Source organism: Cervus canadensis, chromosome 1, assembly GCF_019320065.1.
Source record: "Cervus canadensis isolate Bull #8, Minnesota chromosome 1, ASM1932006v1, whole genome shotgun sequence".
In the NCBI taxonomy this organism is placed as follows: Eukaryota; Metazoa; Chordata; class Mammalia; order Artiodactyla; family Cervidae; genus Cervus; species Cervus canadensis.
In genome coordinates, this window is record NC_057386.1 from 18,260,423 (window position 1) to 18,274,661 (window position 14,239).

Below are 14,239 nucleotides of genomic sequence, written 5' to 3' on the forward strand. Positions count from 1 at the left end.
TCAAGCGATCGCTTGAAAATGCCATGTTATTAGCAGTCTTTGGCCCTTTGGGTCTAAGGTTCTCTCGGTCCCAAAGTAGCAGGTCCCTTGCTGTTCTTGGATCAAAGGTCATTTCAGAGGTCGTTGCTCTCAACACCCTGTTGTTGTTGTTTTCCCTAGCACTCGTTAATTTTTAAAATTATGTAATTATTTTATTATTTATCTCATTTCCCCACTGGAATGTAGGCCTTGTGAAAGAAGGGATATTTCCTGTCGCCTTCGACGATTAATATTCAAGATAAACCAGGATTCTAAACTAAGAAGTCTGGCTCCAAAATCCGCCCTGTCGGCCACTACATTATGCTGTTATTTGGTGAAGAAAGCAGTCGGTGGGCTTCTGTGTATTCAGGCAAACAAGCAGACAAAAAGAGATAAACCAGTAACAGAAGCGAGCTGAAGATAAACATCCGGATCCAGGAGCTCAGCGCCCCCTGGTAACCTTTCTCTCCGGAAGCGCTTGCGGCCCTCTAGCGCGAGTACGCACGCGCGGCGCCGGGGTCGCTTTGGGTCGCGCGCGAAGCCGAGACGCGAGGGAAGGTTCCGCCTCCAGGACAGAAAGGCGCCTGCGCCGTCGGGGCTCTGGTCGGGATACGCATTCTCGCTTCCTCCCTCCCTCGCCTGCGCGCGCGGGTGGGCGTGGGAGGAGGCGGGGAACACAGAAGGAGAGCGAGGGGGCGGGTGTCGCGGGAGGGAAGGAGCGAACCGGAGAGCGTCGTCCTGAGAGGAGTGAAGGCGGCAAAATGGCGGACCGCTTCTCCCGCTTCAACGAGGACCGAGACTTTCAGGTAAACACGGGCGTCGCCGAGGTCCGGGGAAGGCGCTGGCTGAACCAGAACCTCCTCATCCCCCACTCCCAGTTCTCTTTCTCTCGGGGCTCTGCTGTGGCTTCCGAACCTGCTCCCTTTTCTCCCGCCTCCGATTCCTCTAGGGGCCTCCGGGTTTGAGGCGAGGCCGCATCTTTTCTCACTCTGTATCTTACGTCTTTAACTCAGGCCGCTGGGTTTGCGGCCTCGTCTTGTTTGGTCCGCGGCTTTGGGAGCCCCAGCCTGGCCGCTGGGTGGGGTGGCTGTGCTGCCCTCGGGTGTGCCCAGCGTGTGCAGGCGCTGGGCTGGCTCCCAGGGGAAAGCGGGGGGGTGGGGTGGGAGGTTTTGGGGCGAGTGTTCCTGAGACTGGGGCTCCTAAACCCCTGGATTTTGCTCGCACGGCTCGAAGTGGGGTCCTTCTCCCTCTTTGCTCACTGTAACAAATCGCTTTCATTGTCTGTTTTTCCATTTCCTCACCCGGAAAAAGGGGGCTTTAGTTATCAGACGCCTCCACGGTTAGTCAAACATTGAGATTTGCCTCAGCGTAAATGTTGCTGTTGTCATTACGTCGTTAAATGGGCTTGGAAAACAGTAAGTTACAGGAGGATGGTCGATGTAAGCTTAGCCCCAAATCCTACCTTGAGAAATTTGTAAAAAGCATCATGATAATGGACTTTACAAGCAGGTGGTGACTACTACCAACAGCTTGATTTTTCTTTCTTCAGTTGCAAACGTTTTATGGACAAATGTCCTTGCCGTGGCCAGCATGATTGAGGAAAAAATTAAGGCCAAATTAGAACAACACGTCTTTCGGCTGTTTTGAGTACCTTCCTGTTGAGCATTGTTACCGCAGAAATCTCAGCGACTAAAAGGGATTTAGTAGAGATGGGCTATTTCTAGGGTAAGGGACGTCCTTAGTCTCAAAGAAACCCCTGCATTACTACCGCAGACCCTGGCAACAGCAGTTTGGGTCAAGGGATGAACGTCCGAACTCAAGTTATTATCCCGCTGCAGCTGTTTCTCAAAGTTACATAGGAATACTCTAGATAGGTTTAGGAAGGCAGTTTGAAGGGTTTGAATTCCCCTGGATGTTTGGTTTGGTAACTAAACAGGTAAAGCAGCGAAGGCAACAATGGAACAATCTAGCACCTAGAACGCTGAAGAGTAGTTTTGCAACAGTAGACTATCTTAAGGCTGCTGAAAAGCCTTGTGATCATGCGCCTGCTGAATAGCTGCAGCACAATACAGGCTCTCAAGGTGTTTAAGGATGGAATGCAGGTCCTGGGAAGTTTAAAGTAGTTCTTATTAGCTATTTGATACTTGGGAAAGGTGAAGTTTTTTCGTTTGCTTTTTAGGGAGCACCATAAAATATACTAGGCTGCAAAATGTGGGGGTCTTATTGGTAGTTTTTAAGGAAACATGTTGATAATTAAAATCTAGTGCTTTTCAGAGAGAATTTGAAAGTCACCTAAATTGAAAATAGATAATACGGACAAATAAGTTTTGTGGGAAAATGTTAACCACAGGATTTCAGCAGTGTTGAACAGGCAGGGTTTTCAGGACCTTAAAAGATTTGAAAACTCGAGAGCAGAAGATGAAGGCAGTCACCTGAATAAATTGAGGAAAGCTCCTTTTTCAAGTAAAATGACTTTCTCTTCTCATGCTTTAGTTGTGTATGTGATGTGCTTTTGGTTGCTTGGTAGGCCTTTGAAGATATTACATATGTTTTACATATTTCTATATTGGTACGCCAATTTCTGCTGTATTGTGTCAGCCAGGTAAATATCCCAGCATTATGGGTAAATAGGATATTAGTAATAAAAACCTATTAGACAATTACAGGATGTTAGAACTTCTGTAAATTATTGTGCTAACATTTTTTTTTTAATCATTCGTTTTAAAATATTTTAAGTACTATTTTTTCTGGGCATTTCAGTAAAGGGGAAAATGTAGTTGAATTTTCATTAATGATGTCGTTTGATTTAAAGTTATTGGAGAGAAAACGCCCTAGGAAACTCCTGCATATAGCATATCTGAAGGTCAGGTTATTCAAAATTAACTTGGCCTTTTAAGGCTTTAAGTGATAAATGAGGTGAAGCTACTGAGTGCTCTTGAAAACAAATCCAAAGTAGGTTTCCAGATACAGTACATAGATCCTGTTTCTTTAAACAGATCTAGCAGTGGAAATTTTTCTGTGCACCTTCTCTGGTAAGTTCTAGATGACTATCATTTTCTTTGCCTTTAATTTGGCAAGAGAATTTAGAGTTGTATTATTTCATTCTTTACAATTTACCATTAGGTGCAAATTTTGGGGAGTTAAAGTGTTGTCTCTTGAATTTAGCATGGAGTCAGAGGAGGCTTCACTATTAGATTTTGTGAACACTTAAAAGTTTCAAAGGTGTTTTATATAATATAGAGAGGAGCCTAATTGGCATATTACTTGAAGCACTTATGAATATAAAGAGTAATCATTATTATCAGGGACATGTTTGAAAGCATTTGATAACTTCATTTTAATGATAAACGGGTACTATTCTGTGGACTTTATATGTCTTGTCTCCTCATCTTCCAGTAACTCTATGAGGTGCGTAGTGTTACTCTTAGACTTTCAAATGAGGCAGCTCAGGTACAGATAGTTAAATAACTTGGCCAAGTATCCGCAGCTGGTAATGGCAGAACCAGGATTTAGACTCCTGCTTTTTGACTTTTGAACCTGTGCTCATGACCAATAACTTTACTGGCCATTGTATATTTTATGTAACTGTAACTGAGTCATCAAATATGGAGGATAAACGTATAGGTCACAAAGAATAACTGAGCTTTCAGAGAGGTGATAAAATTACAGTTTCTACTCTGTTGCAGTTTGTCCAGATCTGTTTCTTGTTGGTCTTCCAAGGGCTTCTAGGGAGGCTTCTGACAGTGATAAGTTACCCTTTGTCATAGAGAATATATTGTTAACTCTTAGTTCTGACATTATTTTAAAATACCCTCTTTAAGTGGTGTTTTATCTTTGGAAATCTTTGTGGTTTGGGCTGATGTATTTATTTTTAAAATGTTTTAAGAGTTTTAACTACTTCTTTAAGAATCTGACCTCAATTTCTGAATGAGACATGACTTCTGCCTACATTTACCAGATTAAGGCATATTTGTTCACAGATTGAAATGTTACAGAAAGTAGTGGAAAATAGCATGGTATAATTTGCAAATACAGATATATTTTCAACACTGAATTCCAAGTTCACCAAAGAAAGTATTTTTTTGTACTGTGATGTTCAGCGATGAGGTATATATACACACTGCTTAGCATTTAGTGGTTGCGCAGCTATTAATGATGATGCAGCTGAATGTTAGTGAGGAAATGTTCTTTAGCTTGTGTGCTTGCAGAGGACTGGTGATTTCAAGTAGCTTCTCATTTCCTCTTGTTCTGAATGCATTCTGCTTGAGATTGCTAATGAAAAGGAGCTACAGTAATAGATCAGTGAGTGATAAAGTAATAAAAAAGACAACTATCTTAAAGGTCATAATAAAAGTGTAAAAATTACCCAAGAACTTTCTGTAACATATATATAGTAATCATAGTGGTACACAGCAATAAGCTGTATTACTTCTATGTAGTATGTTTTTTATGTTTCATATGTGACACCAGGATGTGACTTTCAGATAATTCTTAATTGAGACCATTGTCAGGAGGTTTACAGTTTTAAAATACTTAGGTCATAGAAGTATATTAATATATTTTTTAGAAGTATATTAATATATTTTTTATGTGGGACTGTGTGATACAGTTGACATTCTAATGCAGACATGCCAGAGATCACACATGGGCAAATGTTCTAACCTCTGTTTCCTATCATCTGAAAGATACCACTAGCTGTGAAAATCATTGTCAGCTTTGCTTAGGATATTGAAACTTATGCAAAATCATTACTATTTCGATTCCCATACACATGATGATAGGTGGAAAGGACAGGAATCAAGGCTATACAAACTTCAGTGTACTCACGGTGAATTGGTATGGTTATTAGCAAATGCACAATTACTGGTTAGTATATTCTCAAGGGATTAAGAGTGACCACAGTAAAGTCAACATAAAGGAAGTCTCCCTGCTTGTGATTTGAAGGGTACAGGGTATATATTTAAGGCAAAAGGCATTTAAAAACATGAGACATATTAAGAAATAACATTTCTTAATGTTATTTCTCTTCTTAATAAGAGACATTTATTATAACCTGCCTCGAAGGGAGGATGGGGTTGGCAAGAACTGTGATCATAGGGCTTCATTTGATGGCAGCCTTACTTATTTCATTTTAAAGTAGGTATGGAAGACCAAGAAGAAAGAGACCTAGATAAATATATCATTAGGCTGAGTGCCAATAAAATTATGGAAAAATAAGTGTTCCTGGTGTAGTCCTTCCTTTTATTCTGTATGTGTCACAAAATTCTCATTAAAGTACTGCTAGAGATTTTTTTATCACATTTTCTCAAGTCTGTTTATAAGTTAAATAACCGGAACTAACATTTGTGACTTAAAACAATTTTAAAAGCATATATAACTGGCTACCTCGATTGTGCTGCTTCATCGTTGGGATGATTTACATATCAATTCAATCTATTTGGATAACATGATAAAATGAATAAAGGACAGTTTGTTTTCTTGATGTGGTCAAGATTACCATTTTCAGAAAAAAAGCAAAAGTTCATGAAATCTTGAACCCCCCCATGTAGAGGTTTTCATCTTTGCTCTTGTGAGTTGGAAGTTTTAATATTTTATTAATGAAAATGAATTCCAGCTTGGGGTAGACATCCAGTTCTTGGATTCTGTTAAAATTCCTTCCCTGAAACTGCTTGATCCTTGTATGTCTGGCATTCTCTTTTCATATTAGCATTGCCATTTAGTGCTAAGTGAAAGCTGACTCATGGCAGTTACCAAAGGCAGTACAAATGACCACCACAAATACTGAAAGAAGGCATTGATTTGATATTGCAGTGAATACCAGAAGATGTTGTAATGATTTTCCAGTTATAAAAAGTGAATTGTCCATTTAACTGTGGAAGTCTAACCAAGTGTGCTTAATACATATTGTATTAATCAGTGCAAAAATTAAATATGCCAAAGCTGAATATACTGTATTGTTATGCCTATACAAAATGATTTCTTTGAGATTGAACATACACTTAGTATTTTATATCTAATTTAGGAATGTATGGGAAAAAAAGTATAACTAAAGTTACTTTGGCATTGTACACAAGTTAATAGCATGTAATGTTTTAGTAAGTGCTATAGTGAGTAAGAAATTAAAATTCAGGCCCCAAACAGAGTTTCCTGTTATTTGCCTTTTTCTTTTTACCAACAATGTTAGAGTAAGGTAAATCTTGTATTTTGTCACACAAGCGACCAGAAAGTTACCTTTGAAATATTACGTTTACTCTTGTCTCATGAGTTTCCAATTATTTTTGTGATCCTTGCTAAAGCAATTACATTGATTTAAAGGGGGGATTTCAATTTATGTCTCTGTTTATTAGAACTGGAATACAAAATAGCTCTCCAGGTTTAAAATTGTTATAGAGAAAAGTCATTGATCATGTTTTGTATCTGACATTTTAAATAATGATTGTTGGAAAAGTCAGTATTCCTATCTCATGGTTCATTCGATATTATTTTTCCAGAGTTGATGAGAGAGAGAGGCTTAATTTTTCACCCTTTTTATAGGCAGTACTGATAAAATCAATAAATTATTTTGATACTTTAGGTCTTGACTATAGAAGAAACTAAAGCTGATGCTTGTGGATTATATGCTGTAGTGTCAATAATTTGTTGCTATGAGTAAAATTATGGAGTATAAAAGGGACAAAAGTGGTTGAAAATCTAATTAATACTACTTTAGGGATTCCTCTGCACAAGAGATACAAAAAGGTATATTTACTTCAAAAATATTTTTTAGAATATAAGTTAATTTTTTGAAAAGTTGTTAAAACAGTATTTGAAGTGTTTAAGAATAGTATGTATGATTATGTCTCTGGGGGAGTTGATTAAGAAGTGGTGTTTTTCAGGGAGCTATTGTTAAAGCTGGAGAGATACCAAAAGTAAAAACAGTATGTATTATACACAAGACTAACATGATTATCAGGTAAATAGTATTACAGTAAATAAATGCAAAACCCTAAGGGAGAAAGGAAACCCTTAAAATGGGATGAATAAGTGTGCCTTTAAGAAACATTTAAACTGGGTCTTGAAAGATGGGTTTGCATCCTTGCAAAGGGAAAGATTGGGAGGCATTCAGCTGGAGAAAATAGCCAGGGTAAAAGTGTAGAGGTGAAACTAGCAGAATTGGGTGTGGGTTTTTTTTTTAGGACAATGAATAAACCATTGGGAACAGGAAAAGGAAAAACTAGGGCTACGGAAGTTTTATTTTAATGCTGTAAGCAGGCATGTACTAGCTATTTAAGGTGTTAAGCAGGGGAATAGACGTAGGAAGACTAACGTAGATACAGTTGTGTTAGATATGCTACACATAGAGTTAAAGCTGTGATGACCGGTCTCATTAACCAGAATTAATGTGAATGGGGGCAAGGGAGTAGAGTAGAGGGTGTATACAAGGGAATGATTATAATAGTGGGCTATGTGATTTTAAGCTTGGCAGAGAGACAAGTGAGGCCTTTGAGGGTGGAGGGTAGAGAAAGTTGGATCAATGGGTTGTAGGTTCTGATGAGCCTGAAGGATTCTTGGAGTGGAGGTTCTAGAGGAATTGAGTTGGAAAGACAGAAGGTTGTGGCTAGAGAGCACAGTGTTTGAAACAGAGATAATGGACGCGTTGAAATCATGACCATGAGAGTGAAATGGCTACAGTAGAATGGTGGTCAGGATCATTTTAGGAAAGGAAGTTAGGAAACTGAGGCACCAGGATGTTGTAAAATCATGTAACCTGGATATTAGAATGGTAATATTGTGTATTAGAATACTGTCGTGACAGTTTAATAACTTAATAACTGCCCTTGTATACAGTCTTGTCTAATTCTCCCAGTAATTCAGCAAGGTAAATAGAGTAGGTAGTATGTCTTTTATAGGTGAGGAAACTGAGACTAAATTTAGTATTTGCCTAGTACAGACCTGAGTTTTGAACTTTAATCTTCTGATTTCTTTTGTAGCATTCTTTCTGCTGTTACTTATAGATTGGCCTCTTTGAGGTGATGAGTGTTGGTATCGTCTACATTATGCAAAGCATTGTTACTTTTTAATACTTAGCAGCATTTTCTACCAATTAACTAACTGGTAGGAAATAGTTGGTATGCTTATTGTTATTTTTTCCCCCCAGGAATATCTCACCTTTATAAGCTTAATTGGTCATTTATGACTTCTTGCCTGCCTTTTTGCAAGAAATTCCATTCCATTTCCCAGTCATTTATTGAGTTCCTGTTTGTTGGCACAGCATCATAAAATATAAGAAAGGATAAGAAAAGGTTTTTAAAAAATTAGTCTCTTTTTTCATTTATTCCAGTAGAAGAGTAGATGGCAGAGAAGAGTGGTACTTCTACTGGATACTGTCAAAATAAGGTGTCAAAACGTCTCCATGACCATTATAGCATCAGAAGCTGACTGCTGTGGAATCTAGTGATGAAACTCTCAGCTCCTGTTTGTTGTGTAGTATTAAATGACAGGCCTTGTGCCAGGGTGTTTTGGAGATATTTATCTAAGTACCATCCTAGCGAGGTGGTAGTATCCTTCACTTTACAGAAAAGAAAACAGGAATTGAGGCCACACAGTAAACTCAGATTTGAACCTTGTTCTCTCCTAAAATATGACTTTTCCTGTAGTTCCTGATTGTTTCAAGAATAAAATCCAAATGCACTAACTTGGCTTTTGAGACTGTTAAGCATCTGGTGCCATTGTAACAGATGTATTTCTTTTCTTGCCCTGTCATTGTCTTGCCATCGTGTAGTTTCTGTTTTTATCTGGACCTGCTAGGCTTTTTTGTTGTTTTTGTTTTTGCGTATGCTCCTACTTGTCCGGAATTCTTACACTCATTCTTTAAGACTCAATTTGTTGTGTCTCTGACATCTTACCTAGGCAGTTCGTTGCTTATTTTCTTTGGTCATATTTCAGTAACAGCACTTTTATTAGTAATAGTAGCAGCTAACAGTACAGAGTGCTCTCTGTTGGGCACTGTTATGCTTATTATCTCATCCCAGTTAGGTAGGTTCTATTTTTATCCCCATTTTACAAATGAAAAACTTACCCACTTCACACAGCTAGTGAGTCAAAGAGATAGCTTTCAAGTAGTTTGGACCAGTCTCAGCCTTTAGCCACTGTGTTGTTTTTCTCTCTCCTACTGTATACTTTATGATACTTATTATTTTATTATAATACTTATAATTTATCTCATCTCCCTGAATGTAGAACTTCTTGAATGCAGATTCTTTCTTGTTTTATTCATTTTTCTAGAATTGGTTCAGGGTCTGGCATCTACAAGTTGCTCAGATACTTGAATGGTTAAGTAGAGGCACATATGTAGGAAGGAAAGACTTTGTAGAGTCTGAGGATTATGTCCAATTTGGGGGATCAATTTTCCTGCTGTGCTGTGGATTATCTAGGTTGAACTGTTAGTTCTGTGATATCCTATAAAGCCAATTGAAGGATATTTCAGGAATGGAGGTTGTCTTATGGAGAGTTGTAATCTCACTTTATTTTATATTGTATGTATTATAGCAATCTTAGTTGTCAGTTTTCTTTTGTGTGACATTGTATATACACATTGTTTTTCTGTGGACTAGTGCAGAATTTTTGTCACACATCTAAATAGACATTTATCATACCAGCGAGTGGTGAAAGAAATAATAAGCATTTATGTGGATCCCACAGGACTTCTTAACTACTGTCTCCATATCTTTTGAACGCCTCAGAAATTGTTTCCTGATTTTGCCTGCATTTCTGAAAAAGGTCGATTTCTCCTGTGGGGTTTTTAAAAGTTACTAATTTTTCAGTGTAGTGAGATTTTGGAAACCAGTCCTTTCTTGGTCTAGTCCAGTTATCCACAAAATTTGATATGTCAAACAGATGTACATGTATTTTTAGACGAGGGTGTGATAAGCTCATACCCTTGACTCAGTGTAATGTGTTTTCAAGTTCTTAGATACTTACTGAGACTGCTTAGCCAATTATCTCTCCTACCAAATTACATAGAATTAAATTTAGTAAGTGGATTTATTTTTCTGGGTTACTGACTGGCCTCAACAATGTCTTGAAATAATAATTTATTACCTTTTTTTTAAAACTCTTTAAATCTTAAAACTTGTGCAGTAATACTGTAGTGTCATCATCTGGATTTGATGAAACAAACCACCAAATTTGATGAAACAGGCCTAAGCCCAGGGAGTGGTTTGGTAATCTGTCTAAGGTTATAGATGGCTCAGCAGGTAAAGAATCTGCCTGCAATGCAGGAGGCAGAAGAGACACAAGTTCAGTCCCTGGGTTGGGAAGGTCCCCTGGAGGAGGGAAAGGGCAACCCTCTCCAGTGTTCTTGCCTTAAAAAGCCCATGAGTAGAGGAGCCTGGTGGGCTACAGCCCAGGGTCACATAATTGGGCACAACTGAGTGACTAAGCGCGCACACACACACACACACACACACACACACACACACACACACACACACACACACACACACACACACACACACACACACACACACACACACACACACACACACCAGCGCGCGCGCACACACACACACACACACACACACACCCCAGCGCGCACACACACACCACACACACACACACCCCAAGCGCACACACGCCACACCCCCAGCGCCCGCAACAACACACACACACACACACACACACACACACACACACACACACACACACACACACACACACACACACACACACACACACACACACACACACACACACACCCAGCAGATGACTTCAGAGATCTTTTGCTTTATAGTAATGTACTGAATGAAGGTCATTGGAAGTCAGACTGTATGATGATGAAAACAATAGTGAAGAATTTGGGTTTTTGAGGAATTGACCACAGTGGTGTTTCTGAATTTAAATATAATTTTATTATACTAATAAAATGACATCAGTAATCCCCCAGGATGTTCATTTCCATGTGGCTTGTGGGATCTTAGTTCCCCGACCAGTGATTGAACCTGGGCCCTCAGCAGTGAAAGCCAGGGTCCTGACCACTGGACCACTAAGGGATTCCCTGAATGTCCATTACTTTTTGGGTATGTTTTTCATCCTGAGATGTTTTCTTTCTGATTTGAGACCATACTAGAATTAGTTTATTTGGCGGGAGTAAGGGAGAGGGAGACAGAGATGAATTCTCATTATTTGTTGTCAGAGGAGGATGGATTTTTGTTCATAGGCGAAATAATGAAGCTGTTCTGTATGGCTCTATATGCTAAACAAAACCATTTTTAATCCATGGCAGGTAAAGTCAGCATCATTATATGTTTTGAATTTAGAAAGTCCATATTATAAACAAGTATATTATTTGAGTTGTGACGTAGGGCTATGATTAATGTGTCCACTTTGTGACTTTAGACATTCTCTAAGGGGGTAATGGTAAATACAGTAGAAAAGATAAATTTTGATTGCAGAGATTTGGAGCAGAGACAGGAACATCCTCAATAGGCAGCTTAATAGCCAGAGCCAGGTGCTAAGATGGGTTTGCATGAGTGGTACAATAAAGCTGACAAAGATAAAACTTTAAACTTGGCTCATACCTAGTTTAGATAGGAAAGCCAGACAGGATTTAAATTTTCAGTCTGTATAATCCTCCTGTTAATAATGGATTTGATTCAAATTGAGAAATTTGGATCTGCTGACTTATTACAAGTAATATTTTTTCATAAAAAAAAAAATTTTTTTTTTAAATGGTATGAAATTTTAATAACTATAGGAAGATGGAAGAAGCTCACCTCTTCAGGGTCTTAAATATTTTGTTTTGCTATTTGAAGTTACGGGTTGTTGGTTGTGATCCTTAAAGAATGGTCCCACACTTTTCTTTATTTCTCATTTTCCGTATTAATTACCATGTAGTTAATTACTGGAAAAGCTGTGGGATCATGTAGATTCCAAAATTAGCACTGGTTAGCAAATAACAAGATTCACTTATATGGATAAATTTAGAGTAACCTTTGTCTCTATTTATATTGAAATGATCACTACAGCTAAATTTGTAATAGAAAATTTCCACCTTTGTTCTGTGCTTCAAAGCAGAATCCTTGACCTGTAAGGAACTAGAACTACTGTGTACTTCAGTAATATGCAGGTCAGTCAGGTTCTATTCATTTGTAGTTAAGACCTACCCCAAGTTGATCCTTTTTTGAGAGAAGAGGCAGTTAAAAGAAAGTCAGCTGGCTGTATGTATACGTGGGTGTGCATTTAAAAGTCTTTGACACATTGTGTGTGTGTCTGATCTTTTTGAACTTATATTTCTGATCAGCATAAATGAAAAGCTATATTTCACTCTAAAGGCAGATAATATTTAGAAAGGAAGAATTGATTTGGACAGTGGAATAACTGTTCAAAGCAGTGATCATTGAAATCAGATTTTAAGAATGCCTTAATATTCACAGGATCTGTGGATGTTCACCGGGATGACTGTGTTCAGTTTATGCCTCTTGTCTAGGGGTGATTGTGATTGGCACACCCTCTTCTCTCAGTGGGCCCTGGCTTGTGTGATACAGTCATCCTAGGTCTAATGGGATTTCAGAGTCTAAATGTGGTTTTGAAAGCAGGGTAAAGCAGAAAAAATGACTTCTCTTCAAATCTCTGTTGAGGCCATCAGATAATCAGATGCTTTGCTGATTATTTTTGGAAAGAAGAATCTTACTAAATTCATCAGAATGACTTGAAAAAAATTTTTGTGGGGGAGAACGGCAAGAAATATTTTCATCAAAAAAAAACACCAACAGAAATATTTTCATCATCATCACCGCTACTGCTGCTATAGTTTGTGCCCTGGGAGTTTGAAATCACTCTTTATATTCCACCCTTCTTCATTTTGCTTTTCTAGTACAACATTCAGAAGGGACAGAAGGATTCAGAATGAAAAGTTAAACCACTTCTTCTCAAAGACAACCACTGTTTAATCTAATTATACGTGGATTCTTTCAGAGTTAATATATACAAGCAGTCTTCATTCTGCCTTTCCAAAGGTACATTTTTTAGCTCTTTGATTTTTTTTCTCATAATATGCTTTCAATAATAATGAAAACTAAAAGGTTTTTGTTTTTTGTTTTTACTTGTAACTAATTTTAGACTTATAGAATAGTCCCCAAAATAGTGTAGAGGGTTTTGGTATGCTACACACTCATGTTCTTCTGCTATAATATTTGTATAATAACCATAACATAATTATCAAGACTAGGAAATTATCATTGGTAAGATAATATTAACTGAACCATAGACCTTATTTGAATTTTACCAGTTTTTCCACTGATGTTCTTTTTCTGTTCCGGGATCCCATCCAAGTCTCCACATTGTTTACGTATAGCTGCTTCTTGGTTGCCTTCTCTCATCTGTAATACATCCTCAGTCTTTCCATGTCTTTTATGATAACTAAATTTTAAAAAATTTATTGGAGTATAGTTGACTTACAGTGTTGTTGGTTTCAAATGTACAGCAAAGTGAGCCAGTTATATATATATATATATATATCTCTCTCTCCACTGTTTTGTTTTTTTTAAAGATTCTTTTCCCATATAGGCCGTTACAAAGTATTGAATAGAGTTCCCTATGCTGTACATCCATCCATCTATACAGCAGGTTATTAGTCATCTGTTTTATATATTGATACTAAGTTTTGACTGTTTCTGCTTTCTATAGAGAATATCATTTCAGAATTATGGAGGCAAGGTTATTTTTTTAATCTTTGGGTTTTGTATAGTAGAATACAGTGGCAGGAATATGGGACTAAGAATCAGAAGCCTTTGTGAATTTGTGACAATCTCTGTATCAGTTTCTGTATCAGTTCTCTTGTTTGTAAAATAGAGATGATTTTTTAAAAAATCCCCTAAATTCAACTGGTGCCCAAATCCTGTATTGATTATATCAAGAGCTTATTAGGGTAAGGTTTCTAAAGGATTTTATAAAGAAAGCTGTCCATGTCTCTGTGTGTGGAATGGTATTGATCCTTCCCAAAACTTTTAAAAATAAATCTTTTATTTTAGAACAGTTTTAGATTTACAGAAAGTTTGCTAAGGTAGTACAGAGTTTTTTTTATACACCACACCTCTCATATACTCTGTGCCTGTTTCCCCCCTTATTAACATCTTGACATTAGTACGGCACATTTATTTCTGCATTAATGAATATCTCTCTAATCACCATGACCACCATGATGAATTTTGCCTTATGCCTTGACTCCTGCCATTTCCCATGA

At 37.8% G+C, this 14,239-nt stretch overlaps 1 protein-coding gene across 6 annotated transcripts in view; it reads left to right on the forward strand.

The window, feature by feature from the left end:
- The first annotated feature begins 592 nt into the window (after positions 1–592).
- GPATCH8 (G-patch domain containing 8) overlaps positions 593–14,239 on the forward strand; it is a 90,661-nt gene continuing 77,014 nt past the window's right edge. For 2 of the 6 annotated variants that reach the window (XM_043466790.1, XM_043466775.1), the window contains exon 1: positions 760–824. Coding sequence is in view for 2 of the 6 variants with exons in the window: in XM_043466760.1 (XP_043322695.1) it covers positions 780–824 (45 nt within the window). In the remaining 4 variants the exon portion in view is untranslated. Of the gene's footprint in view, positions 825–14,239 lie in introns of all 6 variants that reach the window. The other 4 variants (XM_043466798.1, XM_043466781.1, XM_043466760.1 and 1 more) reach the window with 3 other exon arrangements.